Below are 19,543 nucleotides of genomic sequence, written 5' to 3'. Positions count from 1 at the left end.
ACAAAAATGCAGTCCATAGTTAAACTCGAGAGCTCAGTAAATATTTCAAGTTCTTAATAAAAAGCCTAGTTTTATTCAGTGCAATCCGGTCTAGGGCCCGCCTACTTCACTGCTGTATCCATTCATTTCCACTCACACATACATGCACGCACACAGACCTATTCCGTATCCGCTGATTAGCGGATATGTAACCTGGCAAAGCGAATTCAAAATGTTTATGTGTTTATGTCCTGTTGTTCCGCCTATTTCCGCATATACAGAGGAATGGAGTTTGACTGGACGCGGCGCTGCTAACTGATGTTAGACCTGATTATTGTAAGTTATTACACATTTAAAACCTAATTTGTGACAGCAGTCGTCATGAAGGTCTTATGTGGTTATGCCATTGTAATTTACCTGCAAACGAATATGCGAAATGAACCGATGCTGAAGATGCAACAGCTGAAAGCACGCGACTATACTGTTGTGTTGATGTGTATTCTAGTTGTCCAGTATTCCTATATTGTACTTCGATTTTGACGCTGGTATGTGGTATGTCACTGCCATCTGGGATTTCTCAACTAATTTAATTCATTTCGTTGCAGATGTGTTAAAATAAAAAGCAGCCGTGTGGAATCGTTTCAGTATTGTCTACATAATTATACTTTGGTGTAACCGATTCGGACCATCACCATGACCGTGGAGAAGACAGGCCCAGGTGCACGCACCTACGGACGGGGAGTTCAGCGTCACCTGGTGAACTTTGGAATCCACCCTGCAGCAGTGTCCTACTCAATGACCACTCTTGGAGCTGGCATGATGAACAGTATCTTCAGCTTCTATTATGTCAAACTCTTCCTCAACAAATACAAAATATCAGAGGGAGCATTTCAACAGTCACAAGTGAGTACACACACACACACACACACACACACACACACATACATACACTCACTTATTTGTTCATTTAACACAGAGTGCACAAATGGATAAATTAACACACATGTGTGTATATTAGGGAAATACTATGTGTGCTCATTCTCAAAATGTCTTGAAATACAAATATGGACACACACCTGGATGCTTCATTTTGGTATCTCACAGATCGTATACATGGTGTGGAATGCAGTGAATGACCCTCTGTTCGGTTACCTGCAAGACAACTCCCGCGTTCCCTGCTGCTCACAGCGCCGCCTCTCCATCCTATACGGAGCTCCCCTCTACTCCCTGGCCTTTCTGCTGGCCTGGTTCCCATGGCGGACATACGCCCCCAGTGACTGGATGAGCGGCCTCCACTTGACGGTGGCGCTCTGCGCGTTTGATGGCATGTTGACATTTGTGCTGTTGGCACAGTGCGCCCTGTTCGCTGAAATCTCCAGCCACCATCAGAGTCGCCTACGACTCATCAAGTACAACCAAGTAAGCAAGCGAGCAAAGCCCCCTCCTTGTTTTCTTGCACCAAATGTCTTTGCCCAAAAGAGGCAATCTGCAATCTCACAAGATGTTGTGTTGCGACACGTTGTAAGCTTGTAGATCTGCTATTTTTCGGGGGGGGGTTTTTACTGAATGTTTGCCTATCATGGCGCGCCCCGAATAGGAATGCTAGAGTTCAAGTGGTTAAAGATGTCATTAACTCTGCTTGATTTTTCTCTGTACATTTTAGAATCTAGTGTCCTTTAGTTTAGCCCATGCATTCTCCTTCCGTTCTTCATTCTCAGGTGGCATCCCTCATTGGTTCCTCCAGTGTGCTATTCTGTGGTCTCCTCTCCAACAACATGGATGATTTCCCAGCCTTCCAATGGTTTACTGTGCTGGTAGCCATCGTGGCCTGTGGCTGCATGCTCTATACAGGCGTCCACAGTGAAAGTCGCTTTGATAACAAAGGATCCACTGGGTCTGATGACGAGGCTTCTGGCGAATCAGCGCTCTCCTTCTCTGCCGTAATGTCTATGTCGAAGCAAATCTTAACCAACAGGGACTTCCAGCTCTTTGTGGTCATGAACTTTTTCCAGGTCTTCATGGTGGCTTTCTGCAATAACTTCACCATGATATATGCTGAGCATCTAATTCCCCCTGATGCACTGCCATCTTTGGCTAAGAGTATTATGTATGGAGCTGGATTCATTTGCCCACAGGTATTGTGCAGCATAGCCCTACTGTAGTTTTTCGATGATATTATTAAATGTTGTTCAAGTGCTATTTGAAATGTACAGATTTGTCATTGGGGATGCATTTGGAAATCTCTGTGACTCACTTCATCATTTAACCCTTTTCTCAACCCTAGATATTAGTCCTCTGTCTCCAAAATCTTCTCCATAGTCTTGGCTACTACAAGATGATTCTTTTCACCTTCTATGTGGAGGCAGGAATGGCTGTGGTAATGCTGGCTCTGGGTCCTCACTACTATTATATACTAGCATTCTTCCTCATTGCTAACATGTAAGAGACTACACCATTTCTACTGAATGGTATATTGTGTTTTACCTATTACAGTTACAATTTATAATTCAGTGTTTCATTGACTATGCCATGAGGTTTACTTTATATCACGTGTTGTAAGAAATCAATATATCTGCTCTACCTTGTATTCTCCATACAGGGTCATTACTCAGGCGACCTTCAGTCTATTCTGTCTACCTCTGGCTGACATAATTGACTCAGATCTGCAGAGGAACAAGCGCAGGTAAAAAACAAAAACAAGAGGGGGAAAAAAAGACAGATTATGTGTAGTCCAGTCCAGTGCTGATTTTCACTCTAATCCGTTGAGTCATGATCATATTTGGCAGTCATTGGTAATTTAATTGAACTGTTATTTAAATAGCAATATTTTAATGATTATTTTGGTTTCGTCTCTGTAGTTCTCCCCTCTCCTCTATGGTGTTTGGAACAAATGCACTTTTCACTAAACCTGCCCAATCTCTGGCACCTATGATGGTGGTTAGTATTCTCAACCAGTTTGGCTATGAAAAGCTGAAGGATGCAAGCAGCAATTCAAATCAAAGGTAAAGACTACATCTCAATGGCAGTCTGCTGAACTAACTGCAGTTGCTGTTTGGGAGACTATATCCAGGATTAGTGTAACCTCATTCTATATGTAACTGTATTGTTAGCCTATTTATATAGATCCTAAGTCGACTTTGTCCAGCTGTTTAGTTGTTTTTGTGTTGGAAAAATAAACATTTGAGCACTGAGGAAATAATTCTTGAAAATAGCAATCGGGTTTATAAATTATATTATTGGGTGTGTTTAATTTATAAAAAGAGAAGGGAACCCCCCTCATCTGCTCCAAAAGTTTATTATTGACGACGTTTCGAGCGAAGGCTCTTCATCCTTATGTGCGTATTTTACTATAGTTTCTGTGTGTTTAATCTATATAAATGAACATTTTAATTTTGAATGAGAAAATAATAAAACAGTGGATTGGATGAATATAATAATATAAATATAACTCTGCTATAGGAAAAACAAAAAGGGTTGACCAGAAATTAAATATTGACAACCAATGTTTTATCCCTAAATAAAATATAACTACACTTTCATCACTGCAGTTCTAAATGATATTCAACATACAAATATTTGGTCCACATCAATTAAGTAGGTATTATTAATTCTCCTTCTCAGTGCACTGGAAGACCTGCATGGGGCCATGTTCTACTTGGTGTGTCTGGTGCCCATGTGTGTTGCTGTTCTACAAGCCCTGGCCTGGAAGCCATTCTCCATACGCAACAGTCATACAGTTGACATAAAGTATATGGACGGCTAACTTTGACAACCTGTCAGTCCAACATTCCAAGGAATGATTCTGTTGGGTTTGGTGTTGGGGTTTGTTAGTTTAGTGTTGAACACAAAGATAAGATGACCAGCGCTTTGTGTGTTGTTTTGAGGACTTTGAGAAAAACTGTCAAGTGAAAGTTGAAGTTTTCTTTTAATGAGTAATGGCTCATCAACCTGTCATGCCTCTTAACAATCAGTGCACTAACTGAACTACTGTAGGTGATTTGATTGTAAAAGTGTGACTCACCAAGATGTCTTAACAGGCAGACAGTTTGAAGTCTGATTGCCTTGTTACTTTAAAGTGTGCCAGTTTGCGTAATGGTAGTCGTACATAGCCAGACGATTAGATATCTCAGACTACTAACACGTCTGTCAATATGGGCCAACAGCGGCTGCTAACAAACCTATACCCACTGATTTGGAAAGCAAATCATAGCACTGTCCCTGTATGAAGAAACATCATACATTTAATTTAACCTATAAACACCTGAGGCTGATTCTGCGAATGTCTTGTAAATCCTAAAGGCCAAACCGCACCAATGCAATCCTTGCAACTACCATTGGGGATAATGGTTGCAAGGAGTTGCATGGTGAGGTCTTGGTTTTATGAAAGAACTTATGTTGCTATATCAGTGGTGCTTAAACTTTTTCATGTCAAGGACCACTGGAATGATTTATGTATTTGGTCGCGGACCACCAGTAACAAAAAAGATTATGAACATGAAGTATGTAGATCCAAAGATGTGCACAAATGTTTAAAAAATAGCAGATTTGTAAATGTACTATTTTTGAATAGCCAAAGTATAAAATAAGCTGAAGTGGTTAAAAGATTGTGATGCAAAATGAGGTAAAATGAGAGATGTCTGATCATCTAGCTAGCACAATGGGGACTACACCCTGCACTCGTACTGTATATAGTGGGATTTTTTTTATTTGGGACTGTATTTTAGGGTGCATAGAGAATACTGTAAGCACTTCCATTGTGCCTTTCTCCTGTTATGGCAATTGATGTGCCATTTGTTGTGATGATACACTTTAAGTACAATAAAGGGACCAGGTGTAACAGGACATTTATTGTATTTTTATACTGATTTATTACACAAATCATGTAAGTTTATATTGCACAAATATCAATCTATCTACTGTAGTGTATACTGTACAGTGTATAAAAGGAATGAGTGTCTTTGACACAGGAAGAGTTTACAGTAAGCTAAGGCATTAACATCAATTTATTTGGATTTCCGCGATTTCCAATTTCCGCAATTTAGGCACTGGTGTCGTACTTCTGGTTTACCGGAACAGGGTTCAACTCCCTGCAGTGCCCTGCTCAATGTGTTGTATTTGTGTTGCGGAGGATGAGAAACAATTTCCGCAATTTGCAATTTCCGCAATTTCCAATTTCCCCAATTTCTGCAATTTCCGCAATTTTCAATTTCCGGAATTTCCAATTTCCGCAATTTCCAAAATTTCCAATTTCCAATTTCCGCAACACTCCGCAATTTGCTAATCTTTCTCATCCTCCGCAACACTCCGTAATTTGCTAATGTTTCTCATCCTCCGCAACACTCAATTTTTCCGGTAAATACAACAAATTGAGCAGGGCACTGCAGGGAGTTGAACCCCGTTCCGGTAAACCAGAAGTACGACACCAGTGCCTTAGCTTTTGTGTATTCAACTATTTGGGTAACATGTGAGCTTTATCCTCTAATTCAGGGGTTCCCAAACTTTTTTGGACCAGGTACCCCTTTTGGGGTAGATATTTTTCCAGGTACCCTCTCATCCTCGCAACACGGATAACAATATATTTACAACCACAAGCAGTGTTTCCTGCAGGAAAAAGCTTTGGCATGGTGCTGGGCACAGGCCGCAATTTTGATTAATTAATTAATAAGATTAATACATTAAGATTAATTTGTATTATTGCTCTTGTATTGCTATTGGAGACACTGGGCAGGCACTGAGGAGGCACTGGGGAGACACTGGGGAGGCACTCAGGGGCACACTGGGGAGGCACTCGGGGGGCACACTGGGGAGGCACTCGGGGGGCACACTGGGGAGGCACTGGGAAGGCACTCAGGGGCACACTGGGGAGACACTGGGGAGGCACTCAGGGGCACACTGGGGAGGCACTGGGAAGGCACTCGGGGGGCACACTGGGGAGGCACTGGGAAGGCACTCGGGGTGCACACTGGGGAGGCACTGGGAAGGCACTCAGGGGCACACTGGGGAGGCACTGGGGAGGCACTGGGGAGACACTGGGGAGGCACTGGGGAGGCACTCAGGGGGACACTGTCTAAATGTAGACGTCTAAATGTATACGTCTAAATGTAGACGTCTAAATGTAAGTTTGGGAACCACTGCTTTAAACACTTTAGCACTTTATGAACATGAACAAAATAGATGGGTCCCCCCTGGAACTCCCTCAGGTACCCCTGGGGGTCCCCGGACCCCACTTTGGGAACCACTGGTCTAAATGTATACAGACGTCTAAATGTAGACGTCTAAATGTAAGTTTGGGAACCACTGCTTTAAACACTTTAGCACTTTATGAACATGAACAAAATAGATGGGTCCCCCCTGGAACTCCCTCAGGTACCCCTGGGGGTCCCCGGACCCCACTTTGGGAACAACTGCTCTAATTCATGGGCCTGGATTTTTTTTTTCAAAATTTCAAAAACATGGGCTATAACCCATCGTTTTTTTCATTTTTTCATTTTTGTCAAATCATCAAAAATAATGAAAAATGGCGCGCTATAGTATGCCGTACGATATGGGCTATAGCCCATGGTCCAAAATGATGAGAAACGAGGCTAACTTTTTTTTCAAAATTTCAAAAAACATGGGCTATAACCCATCGTTTTTTTCATTTTTTCATTTTTGTCAAATCATCAAAAATGATGAAAAACTGCGCGCTATAGTATGCCGTACGATATGGGCTATAGCCCATGGTCCAAAATGATGAGAAACGAGGCTAACTTTTTTTTCCAAAATTTCAAAAAACATGGGCTATAACCCATCGTTTTTTTCATTTTTGTCAAATCATCAAAAATGATGAAAAACGGCGCGCTATAGTATGCCGTACGATATGGGCTATAGCCCATGGTCCAAAATGATGAGAAACGAGGCTAACTTTTTTTTCAAATTTTCAAAAAACATGGGCTATAACCCATCGTTTTTTTCATTTTTTCATTTTTGTCAAATCATCAAAAATGATGAAAAACTGCGCGCTATAGTATGCCGTACGATATGGGCTATAGCCCATGGTCCAAAATGATGAGAAACGAGGCTAACTTTTTTTTTCAAAATTTCAAAAAACATGGGCTATAACCCATCGTTTTTTTCATTTTTGTCAAATCATCAAAAATGATGAAAAACGGCGCGCTATAGTATGCCGTACGATATGGGCTATAGCCCATGGTCCAAAATGATGAGAAACGAGGCTAACTTTTTTTTTCAAAATTTCAAAAAACATGGGCTATAACCCATCGTTTTTCTCATTTTTTCATTTTTGTCAAATCATCAAAAATGATGAAAAACGGCGCGCTATAGTATGCCGTACGATATGGGCTATAGCCCATGGTCCAAAATGATGAGAAACGAGGATAACTTTTTTTTTCTAATTAATTAGGAACCAATGTCATTCTATATTCTTGCTTGGCAGTTACAGGTTTTGATAGATGTCATCAGTTGCAGAGTTTGACTGTGGATCTTCTGCCTGTAATGAGATTAGTTATGAAATAAAATGGTAAACTGTTTACATTGCAAGTTCTGAGAAACGAAGCATTGCTACAGAGACGTTTCCTATATGTGTCCTATGTCTTACATAGGGAAACCACAGAAATCTGTAATAACATTTCACCTGGCTTTGAGAGGGGCCTCTCTTGTCCTTCTGATGGTGGGTGCACCGCAAGTTCCTTCTGCTAAACTCTTGCACCACAGCACGGAACTGCATTCTTGTCGTTGAATCATGCTGTATTAATAGAACATAATCAATTAGGTATAAACACTCTCCACCTTGAAGTTGTTTTTTAAGAAATAATTAATTCTGTGATTTGTGTCACATGCCACGAATATACAAAAAAAAATGAATCGTGATTTTCTTTGAGACTTCCTCTTTTGTTCTTCAGAGGGTTTTCCATAATTTGATAAAAACAAGTGTTAAACCACCACAAACCTGGTCAACTGTCCTTCCTGACCCTCGGCCTCTACTACATATGACATGGCCATTCTGAAATATGGAGAACAGGTTAATAATAATAATAATCTTTATTGTCCCGAAGGATATTTGTCTTCAAAATCTGTTCAACACCCACATCAAAAACAACACAGAGCACATAACACCAAGACAATACAAAAACAAAAACAAAACATGAGGTCCCCACTCTGTGCAGAACCATCCTATCGGCGGGGCAGTTTGTTTAATGCCGCGATGGCTGAGGGGACAAAACTCCTACTAAAACGGACCTTTTTCCATGGCAAGGTTCTGTATCTTTGTTATGGTTATCTTCAATAACAAGTGTATACATGCAGTAGATTGACTGTTTTCCATAATTTCACATTTGGAAGGTCTTGTTTGAATATGTATTACAGTGGCAGATCATGAAAAAGCCATATAGCATGAAGAAACATAAATTGTTAGTTTACCTTCTTAAGAAAAATAAGTATGATTACTGCCAGGCTGTAGACGGTCAAGAGGGTAAACGGTAGCCATATTAACTTGGATATCACCATTGATGTACCTTCTGTTAAAAAACAAAACAAAATGAATGAATAAAAACAGTCCCAATGCCCCAATGCCAATGCTCAGTTATTATGTTATTTGACTGGTGATTCCTTGATTCATCTTCTATTTGAAAGCAGACCCAATACTAATAATTCACAAGACTGATGACATCATAATATCGACATAACACTTTTTCATGCTAGTCAGAAAAATAAATGAGTGCATGCGAGTATACATATGTCAGTGAGTGTGAAATTCAGAATGTTGAAATACCGGTATTCAACTTAAATGCAATTGTTTCTTCTTTCTTTTTTGTATTTACTACTTCTCCTTTGTGTTCAGCTTTAACTGTTTTCTTTGTCTTTTACATGAATACTCTTACCCCTCACTGTTAGAGTAGTGCCAGATCCTATCATCTGTGCTCCTGGTTCATGTTTTCCATTGAGCACTGCAACACAGTAGTATATGCCACTTTCATTGACATTAAGCGATTGGATGTTTAGCGATGCTCCAACTCCGTCCAGTCTGTACTTGAGAGTACTGGTAGTACTGGTAGTCAAGTGGAGTTGGTGATGGGAGTGTTGTTTGAAAACAAACCACTGGAACTGAAAGCCAGCACTTTGACAGGCCGAACTGAACTTGCAAGGAAGAGAAACAGATTGTCCACTGCTCCGCCACATCTTATCTGGCTGTTCCAGTGACTGGCACCTCTCTGTGTTCAACTTCAGCACACTATCTGGAACGAATGAATGGAGATACTGTTAAGTGTGAGAAGTATACATTAATGTTTATCATTCACATACACTATAAAATCATTTTAACATGTAACCAAATTTACGGGTCCATTTGGTTACATTTGTTCACTCAGAGATCATCATGTACAAATGAAAACTAAGGATATTACTGTATACAACAATATTGTACGCTACATTCAAATATTATAGTGTAGTGTAGTCTATAACATTTTCTTTCAAACACAAAGCAACAAGCAACATGCTTGTTGTTCAATTGTCTAACCAAAATGTTACTATCTAATTTATATTATAAATCATTAGGTAATACATGTAATGCTAGATGGATTGTGAGTGTGAACGCAGTATAACATTCATATCTTACCTGCTGCTGGGAGGCAGCTGAGCGAGAGAGAAAGCCAAACAGACCAGCTCATTGCTACAGTCTGACAGAATGTCAATGATCTCATGACTCGTTGCGTGGAGCTTTCTAAATAGTCAACAGTTAGGAAGTCAGCATCCTGAAGTTCCCTAACATTCACTTCCCTCTTTTTGCTTCTGTGACGTGTACTGTGACTGATTGCATAGCAACTTTTGTTACAGAAGAATGTACAGTGATATCTCTCTGTTTTTGTAATCCCTGATGCGATGATGTAGGGCTTGGCAATTAACTGAAAATATATCAAATCTCAACTTTCTCACCAGCACTGTTGGAGACAATAGCAGGCACTGCTTCCATCCCTTGGGCACCATATTTGACCTCTATGGTCAGAGACCATAGTGTTATACATGTATAGTACAGGTGTGGTCTCAACGTTTTGATTTCAAGATGTCCCAGTTTGATATTCATTAGGCCACAGACTCCAATTTGATGCCTTTTTTAATTTAAAATCTCTCTAAACCCAATCTACACTGTAAAATCCACAGTGTTAATTTAACTTTGTGTCAGTAACTCTCAGAGTTACGGACCCCATAATGGTCCATTTGGAATCCTGGTGGTCTCCAAACCCGTGCTAAGAACCAGTGCAGTGCATTGGACATTATGGGATGGCTCAAGACAGAAGACAGAGTACAGCAACTTGCAATGGGCCTGGGGGGGGCGGAAGTTCCAGACCCACAGGAACGCACCCATGGTGCCGGCCCAATTCCGGCGAGCCGCCCCGCATCCGAAACAGTTGAGAAATGACAGTTACCATGTGGGGGTCCCTCTACTGTACCCTCTCCTCTACTGTACTGTACTGTACTGTACTGTACTGTACTGTACTGTACTGTACTGTACTGTACTGTACTGTACTGTACTGTACTGTACGTACTGTACTGTACTGTACTGTACTGGCACACCCGAAATCACCATATATACAGTTAATATGATATGTGCATGTGTTTGTGTGTGTTAGGTTGGGCACCAGTGGTGAAACCAGCCAGCCAGCCACATAAGGGAGTGGTTGCACTCAAAAAAGTGTAACTCCTTACCCTCCTTCAAAACCACCATAAAAGAGATCAAGGTCCTCTAATAAGCCTAACACCAGAAATGACCCAATGTTTACTGTATGCTCATTTCTATAATGTTGATTAAATGTCTTGTTTATTATTGTCTTAAATTGAATACATAGGACCACAATCGATGGAAACAAGCCCCAAGGGCTTTTTGTGTTATCCTTTTATCATTGTAAACCTCTCAATACTAATTGCAAACTGTTTTCAATAAGTATCCAATCAATCAATCAATCAATCAATAGTATAACTGTATAACGGCTGAGAAACGATATAATCTGAAAGTTCAGATAAAGTAGTCTGTCTCCTTATAATATCAGAGTTACAAGTTACAACAGCACGTTGTAGGCGTATATATGCACGCTGTCACTCACCGCCTTCATCCAATCGAATCCCTTCTTTTTGTTTTCTCACGCCCCCTTCCACGTCGACTTGCAACTCGCCATATTTTCAATGTGATCATAGTCTGATGTCTGTGTCTCCCACTGGCCTTGCTGCTGCGAGAAAGTTGCTGGAAAAACAGGACAAGACATTAACTGCTAGAAGTCGTGGTCGTTCCTCAGAGTGAGGAAGATTCATCACCACCAAAACACCAGCACGTTTCACATCACATCCACGAGACAAGACGCTTGTGTGTTTATTTCTGCTTCGCAACAATGAACGTGTTCAGACTCACTGGAGATCTGTCTCATCTGGCTGCTATCATCATCCTGTTGCTCAAAATATGGAAGAGCAGGTCGTGTGCAGGTAAAGAAATGACTCTAGCTGTTACTAGTTGTGTTTTAACGTGGCGTGAGAGATCTTTTTAAAGGCTAGTTAGCATCTTAGCTAGTTTGACTGACTGATATTTTGCGTTCATTCATTCAGCCATGCGAACCGGAGGCTAGTGTAAGCGCGGTGAGAATGCACCATAGTAACAGTTGCGACACCGTGTTGGTTAATAACCAGGTGATGATGACGTATTAAAGTACCAATGTAATACTTTCTGACCATCATCACTCCTCATATCGGCGCTCCGTTCATATTGGCTGTTTGACTTGTCAGGTCTGGCCTCTGACGTGGCGTTCTAGAAAGAGCTACGGAAGTAGCTAAACTAGCTAATTTCATATAGTTTCATAACAGTAATATTGCTCCGTTAGCATACCTGTATCATATCTCTTTCAGATGTTTTTGTTCACTACTAGTACCGACATAACAATGGCTTCCCACCACATCACACATCCGTGATCTCTGATGTCAACAACCTGAATCTGTCAAGTCGTGCCTGATGAATATACATTGTATAAACTAAAACACACCACTGGTGGTCAGCATTTCATGATCTCGGGCTCTTATCTTGTCTTTCATGTTAGTCTGATTCTGAACATGCAGTTGTCGTGCAAAGTCCGAATGTGAAACTGCAGCAGTGTCAGATAAAGGCATTTGCTGGCTTGTCAGAGCATGTAAATAGACTTCTGCAAGAGCACACTGGCATCTGCTGCTTCCATTAAAGCTAATGTGCATCAAGCCCCATGCAATACAGTAGTAATAACACTGCTATGCCAGTTCCATAAAACTTGTGACATGCATATATTTGTGATGGACTAGTTTGAAACGTGTGACTTTGCAATGATATGGTACCGGATAGTTTAATCCCCTGGCAGACTGGCATTCTTACCAAACATCTGTTTAAACAATACACTTGGTACAAACTAGTACCAAGCTGTGGAATGTACCATGTGTCTTGGGAATATTCATTTGCACCTTCCAACAAGGGTCGGTAATTAGAGGAAGAATTGGTTTTAGGTTTTAGCATGTGATCAAATGACATATCATGTGTATTAAGAGATCAACAATGGTCAATCTATTTATCTGCTGGTTTCTACTTTTAGTATTATCACCATCACATTTGAAAATGTATATTTCTGTGCTCCAGGTATCTCTGGAAAAAGCCAGATCCTGTTTGCTTTGGTCTTCACCACTCGCTACCTGGATCTCCTCAGCTCCTTCATCTCTCTCTACAACACAAGCATGAAGGTAAAGGATGTGCTGTGTCTCATTGTGATGTGAATGTCCTTATTATTATGATATGGTTGTAGGGATGTTCGTCTGTTTTATGGTTCCTAAACACTAAACAGAACCGACTAACCGCTCCCTGTATCTAGATGAGATAATGTCCAAGCCAGGCATTTGTCCTTTAGGGCAGAGTTACTACTATAGATAATATATCTCAATCACACACTGCTCTCTCTCCCTGAATCCAGACGCTGACTGCTGTCTCCCAAATTACATGATAGTTAATTATTTATCAGATCGAGACTTCAGTGTATTATTCCTGGCTCCAGTATTATATAGCATACACATCACCAAGCCGTTTCCTTTTTTTCCCCTACGTACTGTACTTCTCATACCATTTCCATATTTAAGCATAACACTGTAGAATGAATAACATGAAGGCCTTCCATCCTCTACTCCTCATCAGGTGATCTACATTGGCGCTGCTTATGCCACAGTCTACCTGATCTACATGAAATTCAAGGCAACATATGACGGCAACCACGACAGCTTCAGAATAGAGTTCCTGGTTGTTCCCGTAGCGGGCCTCTCTGTTCTCATCAACCATGACTTTTCTCTGCTTGAGGTTGGTCCTCCGTTTGATCAAGGACATATAAAGTCACTGAGTTGAACTATTAACACAATGCAAACAAATAAGATGTACAAGCTCCTTGGACGGCTTTGCACGAAGTGACACGCTGTGAGCTTGTATATCTGCTATTTTTAAATAACCAACGTAAAAATCTAAAATTACACAATGCTTTCCTGGTTTTAATGGGTTAATGCTTCAGTGAACTTATCAGTATGAAAAGGCAGGGACCTTAATAGTGAAGGTTCAATGGTGTGTGTGCTCAACTTATTTAGACTGAGAACCCCTATACGCAACAACTGTATACCTTTCAATCCGGGAACCCCTTTTGGGGTTGTTTTTTCAGAAAACTTAGGTGAAGGTGTTTTTAGAATGTGCTTCTGTTCTAAATGGGTTAACTAAATAATACTTGTTTGCGCACCTGTGTCACTCGCTCAAATGAGCAGATCTATTAGCTCACAATGTGTTATGCTTATGCTGTGTGATGTGTTGCGATTGTTTACCGTTAGTTAATCTATGGTATTTTCAGCGTGCGACTCCAGTCTGGCATGCAATAAATTATACATCAGGCCTAACTAACTCCCTCCCATTAGATCCTATGGACATTCTCCATCTACCTGGAGTCCGTGGCGATCCTGCCCCAACTTTTCATGATCAGCAAGACGGGCGAGGCAGAGACCATCACGACCCACTACCTGTTCTGCCTCGGCCTCTATCGAGCCCTTTATCTCTTCAACTGGATCTGGCGTTTCTATTTCGAGGGCTTCTTTGACATGATTGCTATCGTTGCCGGTGTGGTCCAGACTATCCTCTACTGCGACTTCTTCTACCTTTACGTTACTAAAGGTGGGTTCTCTCCCTGCTTCTTGCATCCACCATTGCATTCGGCCTGCAATCAGCCTATTTACCTTCATCACAGTGGTGGAGGTAGTCTAATGTAGTACCATCTGTTTACATCTGAGAAAATTGGACACACAGCAGGCATGGGCATAGCATACACTATGCACTCATGACCAGGTATTGGTAGTGGTAGCAATGTCCGCAGAACTAACAATAGTTACAATACTAGCCTACCGTACATTATAACAATATTCAGGCTACTTTGAAATTGAGACTATTATTTAAAGCTGTTTTTTAACCTCAAGTTGTAGACCTGTATCAATTAGTCACTGGAAAAAACAAACAAAACAAAAACACACGCTGGACGTTCCATACCGATTTAGCGGATTTACCCTCCGTAGCGGCCCTTAGGCTAGATCTCTTCTTCAATTGTGCAAAAATGCATCTGTTCTAGATGCTGTGAAAAGTAAGTCCCATGGAGTGGTGTTGTTCTACGACATCCACATAGTCTAGAACCGCGTCCAAAAATATCAAATTTTCTAATTAACAGGTGTGTTGCATCGTGATTCGTGACAGTTGTGCGTTTGGGGGTATAAATGCAACTTTAATCACCTTAACTGTGTTTCAAATCTTTGCATCTCTGGATCAGTCCTGAAAGGCAAGAAGCTGAGCCTGCCAGCGTAAGAGCTACAAGAGGATGTGGTGACTCCCAGATGACTCAGGACGCGTGGACGTGACATCATGGAATCCCGCCGAACCAGCGTAAGATGCCTGAGACAGTGCCAATGGAGGGGAGAGGAGGGAGAGGGGGTAAAAACACTAGTCTTCTTGATGAGTATTGATGGAACTGGTAAACACCAACAAGCTCCAGAACTGAACAAAGATCATCCCAGGTCAACACTCAACCTTTGGATTTCTGTGTTCAACGTCTCGCCTTAAAACTTGTTTTCATTGCTGTTCAAATAGGAGAAAAGCTTTTTTCTACATCTGAGGTGTATACGCTTTTTTTTTCTCTTCCTTTTTTGTATGACAAAAGACACCTTGTCACAAATTATGTTTGACTTCAAGAAAAGTAGCTTGTTGAACTCAGTTATGAAATGCACAAATGTACAGTCTTATTAAAAGAGTGGGATAAATATTGTATGAGTGCCTGATAACGCTTTATGTCCATTTTCCTCAGACAGTATTTTGCTTTATTTAAAAGAAAATTGTGTAGTAGGGCTATACCTATTTTATTTTAGGGGTAGTGGCTCCTGAACTTTTAAGTATCATACGCATAATGCATTGTGTGAACAGCCAGAACTGTAAAAAATAGATGGGGCATTACGTTATGGATGGTTAACTTTAGGTATATTGTACATTTCTAAAAAATAATGATGTGTGTTGGAGATGGTTAAATTTGGATATGGGTTTGGTGTGGTTAAGGTAAGGATATGGGTTGCGTTGGGGTTTTGCCAATGAGATTGCATGACCGTTAACTCCTGGATTCAGAGCTTGTAAAAATTAGACACTGGTTGAGGAGCCACAACCTTGATTTTGTTGTCTAAACGGAATTGTTTGCATAATGCATATTCAGTTTTGTTACCAGTAATATTATTTTGATATATAATTTGTACCCTCTTTTAAACCTATCCATAATGGCCTGCAGCTGTTCACTGATACTTTTCCTTTTTTGCCTCATTATACTGTATAGATGTAAACAAAAACACCAAATTGAAATACAGGAGCAATATAGGCGGCAACTCATTTTGTACCTGGCGGTAGTTTAGAACCACAGCCTTTCTCCCTGCCATAGCTCCACAACAGTGAAGTGAATAGCCTGTGGACTATAGGAACATGTTTTAGTATCATGATCAGCAATGTAAAAGTTGAAACACTGCATTTAACAAGAGCACAGTAACGGTGAATAATCACTAAGTATGATTAGTTTGTAAAACTAAAGCATAGGTGCTGGGATGGTAAGACTCCCAACAAAATGGAATTGTAACATGTCATTTGACCATAGTAAGTAAAGGTTTACTTAAATGTTCATTTAATCTGACATTGAAGTTACATGTCTCAGACAGCATATGGCGATAGTGTTCATGGTTTTTATTGGGTAGACTTTAGTTAAATGTAAAGATCATCAATCTCATTTTAAAATTGATTTTAACACTGCTTTCAGAGAAATTATTTTAACTAGTCATTCCTTAAGGAATGGGATTATTTCAACACTTGGACATGTCTGATTTTGTGCATGATATCACCTCCATTAAAGATTTTTTTTGAAAATCCTCTGACTTGTGTTTATAATGCAGGAATACTAGAGGCATTGATAGCAGTTTTGTACTTTTATTTATATAAGTGACAATTGAAAATGTTTCTAACGTGCTAAAATATGTATTATGGGTATAAAGGATTCCATTCTGTACAATTAATTCAAATTTGTATTAGTGCATCTTACAATGCTCAAGCATAAGTACTTTGTCAAATTAACGCCTTTATAATGTCAAGTGTAAATGCAAGTAAAACTTGAAATTGGTGGTCTATTGCAGTGATACTCAACCTCAGGCCCGCAGGACCATTATGACTGGCCCACCAATGAAAATCTAAAAAAAAGAAGAAAAAAAATCTGGAAAATGAAATAAAAATAAATAAATCTGAATGAAGTTATCTTTAATTACATTATTATAAGTAATACTATTAGAGTTGTACTATTACTCGAACGAAAATAAAAGCTTGGGGGGGGGGGGGGGGGGGGGAGATGCAAATGAAAGACATATACTGTGTATCCCTATTCCCTGACATAATTTTATAGCTAAACGGACAGAATTCAATTTTATTTGAATGATGAAACCCAGCTGCCATTAATAGTTGGAAATTGCGGAAATGGAAATTGCGGAAAGCGGAAATTGTGGAAATTGTAATTGCGGAAATTGCGGAAATGGTGGAAATGGAAATTGCGGAAATGGTAATTGCGGAAATTGCGGAAATGGAAATTGCGGAAATTGCGGCAAAATGGAAATTGAGGAAATTGCGGAAATTGCGGAAATGGAAATTGCGGAAATTACGGAAATTGCTCTTCACTTATAGCTATCTATTTTCAGGTAGATTGTTTTATTTTACTCAGTCAGCCATATCACTACTAGAGGCAGCGGTGGCCGAGTGGATTGCAGAGCGGTCTAGATACCGGAAGGTCGCCAGTTCGAATCAGCGATCCGACACGTTAAAATTACCACCGTTGAAGTGCCCTTGGACAAGGCATTGAACCTCTACCATGAAATGCTCCATGTGGGCCTTGCTGTAAACAAGTATCTGATGCTTAGTCGAGTTACCCTTGGTAAACATGATTTACCAGAACGCATTTTCTTCTTCTTCTTCTTCTACTCATTTTTTTTCATGAAAAAGGTCATAGCTGGGTAATCTATTTTCAGGCAAATTGTGTTTATTGTATTTTATTTTACTCAGCCATAACAATTTATTTTCTGTTAACCAACTTGCTGGCTGGCAGGCAGGCAGACAGCTACTCATAGACAGGCAGACAGACAGACAGCTACTCATGGAGAATTGGACAGGCAGGCAGTCAGACAGCTACTCATAGACAGGCAGACAGACAGCTACTCATGGAGAATTGGACAGGCAGGCAGACAGCTACTCATGGACAATTGGACAGGCAGGAAGGCAGACAGCTACTCATAGACAGACAGACAGCTACTCATGGACAATTGGACAGGCAGGAAGGCAGACAGCTACTCATAGACAGACAGACAGCTACTCATAGACAATTGGGCAGGCAGGCAGACAGCTACTCATAGACAGACAGACAGCTACTCATGGACAATTGGACAGGCAGGAAGGCAGACAGCTACTCATAGACAGGCAGACAGACAGCTACTCATGGACAATTAGGCAGGCAGGCAGACAGCTACTCAATCATAGACAGGCAGACAGACAGCTACTCATGGACAATTAGGCAGGCAGGCAGACAGCTACTCAGACAGGCAGACAGCTACTCATGGACAATTGGACAGGCAGGCAGGCAGACAGACAGCTACTCATAGACAGGCAGGCAGACAGCTACTCATAGACAGGCAGACAGTAAGACAGCTACTCATTGACAGACAGACAAATAACTACTCATGGACAGACAGACAGGCAGGCAGGCAGGCAGGCAAAGAGCTACTCATGTTATGTTATTATAACATGTTATTATGTCATGTTATGTGCAATAATTTGTGCAGTTATGGAAACAGCTCTTTGTGTTTATGCAAGAAAATGTAACACATTTATTTATTTACATATTGTGTGCATGCACATTGTACTTTGATACATTTTGCGAAAATAAAGCAATTGAAAGAGAGAAGTTATCAAGTATTATTAATGTCGTAATTTTATCTACTGGCCCCTGGCCCCTTGCCATTTTTTTAATGTGGCCCACAGGTAAATCTATTTGAGTATCCCTGTATGGTATAAAACATTCAGTTCTAATTGTCTTTGAAGGTGAGCATGGAGTGCTTTAGTATATTCAGCCAAGAACCCCCTCCAACTGCTGGAAATGAGCCATCTGTTCACAAGATGTACTTTAATATCTTTGGTGTCAAAAAGGTTGACCTTCCTAGCTCAGATTCCCAGCAAAGTACACTTATCAAATAAAGCCATGAGCCAAACTGATAATTAAACTGATAAAACTGATGTTTTATTTATTTAAAAATGTCAGGACAGATAAATATGAAATTAAAGCTTTTTTTAAATGTAGAAAAGAAATAAAGATTGGCAATATGATTGGTTAGCTGTGTACTGTTATTCCCAATGCAGTACAACAGTGGTTGGTGGAGGTCAAAAGTGAGCCAAAGAACAAGATTGGACTAGTTACCCATTTAAGCCCTATTTTAGACTTCCTTGTCCTATGATTACGTGCAGTGTAAATAGATCATAACGTGTCACATTGCAAGTTGTGAGCCTGTAGATTCGATTGGCTATTTATTTTTTGCTATTGTTGAAAATGTGTCTGACGATGCCAGTTTCAAAGTGGTTAATTAAAATTGATTTATTTTTATTTATTTTATAATACTTTGATATAATGAGAAGCTAGCAGATGGCCTAGTGGTAAGAACATAGTGTGTGTGTGTGTGTGTGTGTGTGTGTGTGTGTGTGTGTGTGTGTGTGTGTGTGTGTGTGTGCGTGCGTGCGTGAGTGCGTCAGCCAGAGGCCGACCCTGCACTTTGACCTCCACACAAAGTAGTGAAGGCAGAACAATCAACCTTCTCCCTAATAACAAAATAATGAAAACATAGTTACTGTATCTTGCTCACAGACCTTGATGTTACACACACACACACACACACACACACACACACACACACACACACACACACACACACACACACACACAACACAGAG

The 19,543-nt window shown here is 40.4% G+C and overlaps 3 protein-coding genes across 3 annotated transcripts; 2 read left to right on the top strand and 1 right to left on the bottom strand.

Annotated features, from left to right (window-relative positions):
- Positions 1–257: 257 nt before the first annotated feature.
- mfsd13al (major facilitator superfamily domain containing 13a-like) lies at positions 258–4,874 on the top strand. Its single transcript, XM_080775844.1, has 8 exons — positions 258–315; positions 585–882; positions 1,084–1,398; positions 1,698–2,114; positions 2,264–2,418; positions 2,579–2,662; positions 2,838–2,981; positions 3,601–4,874. The coding sequence occupies exons 2-8, from the start codon at positions 673–675 to the stop codon at positions 3,740–3,742; spliced, it is 1,467 nt and encodes a 488-aa protein (XP_080631970.1). The 5' UTR covers positions 258–315; positions 585–672; the 3' UTR covers positions 3,743–4,874.
- A 2,460-nt stretch (positions 4,875–7,334) lies between these two features.
- LOC308323918 (immunoglobulin superfamily member 6) lies at positions 7,335–9,652 on the bottom strand. Its single transcript, XM_080775783.1, has 6 exons — positions 9,593–9,652; positions 8,859–9,212; positions 8,398–8,495; positions 7,928–7,981; positions 7,613–7,723; positions 7,335–7,468 (listed from the first exon to the last, which is right to left on the bottom strand). The coding sequence occupies exons 1-6, from the start codon at positions 9,642–9,644 to the stop codon at positions 7,415–7,417; spliced, it is 723 nt and encodes a 240-aa protein (XP_080631909.1). The 5' UTR covers positions 9,645–9,652; the 3' UTR covers positions 7,335–7,414.
- Positions 9,653–11,132: 1,480 nt separating this feature from the next.
- On the top strand, positions 11,133–16,437 carry LOC308323947 (ER lumen protein-retaining receptor 2). The gene is made up of 5 exons (XM_080775828.1): positions 11,133–11,448; positions 12,617–12,717; positions 13,163–13,321; positions 13,918–14,170; positions 14,814–16,437. The coding sequence occupies exons 1-5, from the start codon at positions 11,358–11,360 to the stop codon at positions 14,846–14,848; spliced, it is 639 nt and encodes a 212-aa protein (XP_080631954.1). The 5' UTR covers positions 11,133–11,357; the 3' UTR covers positions 14,849–16,437.
- Positions 16,438–19,543: the final 3,106 nt, after the last annotated feature.

This window comes from Protomyctophum bolini (genome assembly GCF_963924005.1).
Source record: "Protomyctophum bolini genome assembly, chromosome: 11".
NCBI classification, from domain to species: domain Eukaryota; kingdom Metazoa; phylum Chordata; class Actinopteri; order Myctophiformes; family Myctophidae; genus Protomyctophum; species Protomyctophum bolini.
Note: the sequence above shows the minus strand (reverse complement) of the source record. Positions and strands in the feature narration are given on the sequence as shown.

Bases quoted from the DNA above. Each gene is read 5' to 3' on its own strand.
- mfsd13al (XM_080775844.1), top strand. From the start codon at position 673: ATGACCGTGGAGAAGACAGGCCCAGGTGCACGCACCTACGGACGGGGA. The intron at 1,399-1,697 runs GTAAGCAAGCGA...CTTCATTCTCAG, and splicing joins GACTCATCAAGTACAACCAA to GTGGCATCCCTCATTGGTTC. The intron at 2,419-2,578 runs GTAAGAGACTAC...TTCTCCATACAG, and splicing joins TTCTTCCTCATTGCTAACAT to GGTCATTACTCAGGCGACCT.
- LOC308323918 (XM_080775783.1), bottom strand. From the start codon at position 9,644: ATGAGCTGGTCTGTTTGGCTTTCTCTCTCGCTCAGCTGCCTCCCAGCA. The intron at 8,496-8,858 runs GTAAGAGTATTC...GTTTTTTAACAG, and splicing joins CACTACTCTAACAGTGAGGG to AAGGTACATCAATGGTGATA. The intron at 7,982-8,397 runs GTAAACTAACAA...TCCATATTTCAG, and splicing joins TACTTATTTTTCTTAAGAAG to AATGGCCATGTCATATGTAG.
- LOC308323947 (XM_080775828.1), top strand. From the start codon at position 11,358: ATGAACGTGTTCAGACTCACTGGAGATCTGTCTCATCTGGCTGCTATC. The intron at 11,449-12,616 runs GTAAAGAAATGA...TCTGTGCTCCAG, and splicing joins GAAGAGCAGGTCGTGTGCAG to GTATCTCTGGAAAAAGCCAG. The intron at 12,718-13,162 runs GTAAAGGATGTG...ACTCCTCATCAG, and splicing joins TCTACAACACAAGCATGAAG to GTGATCTACATTGGCGCTGC.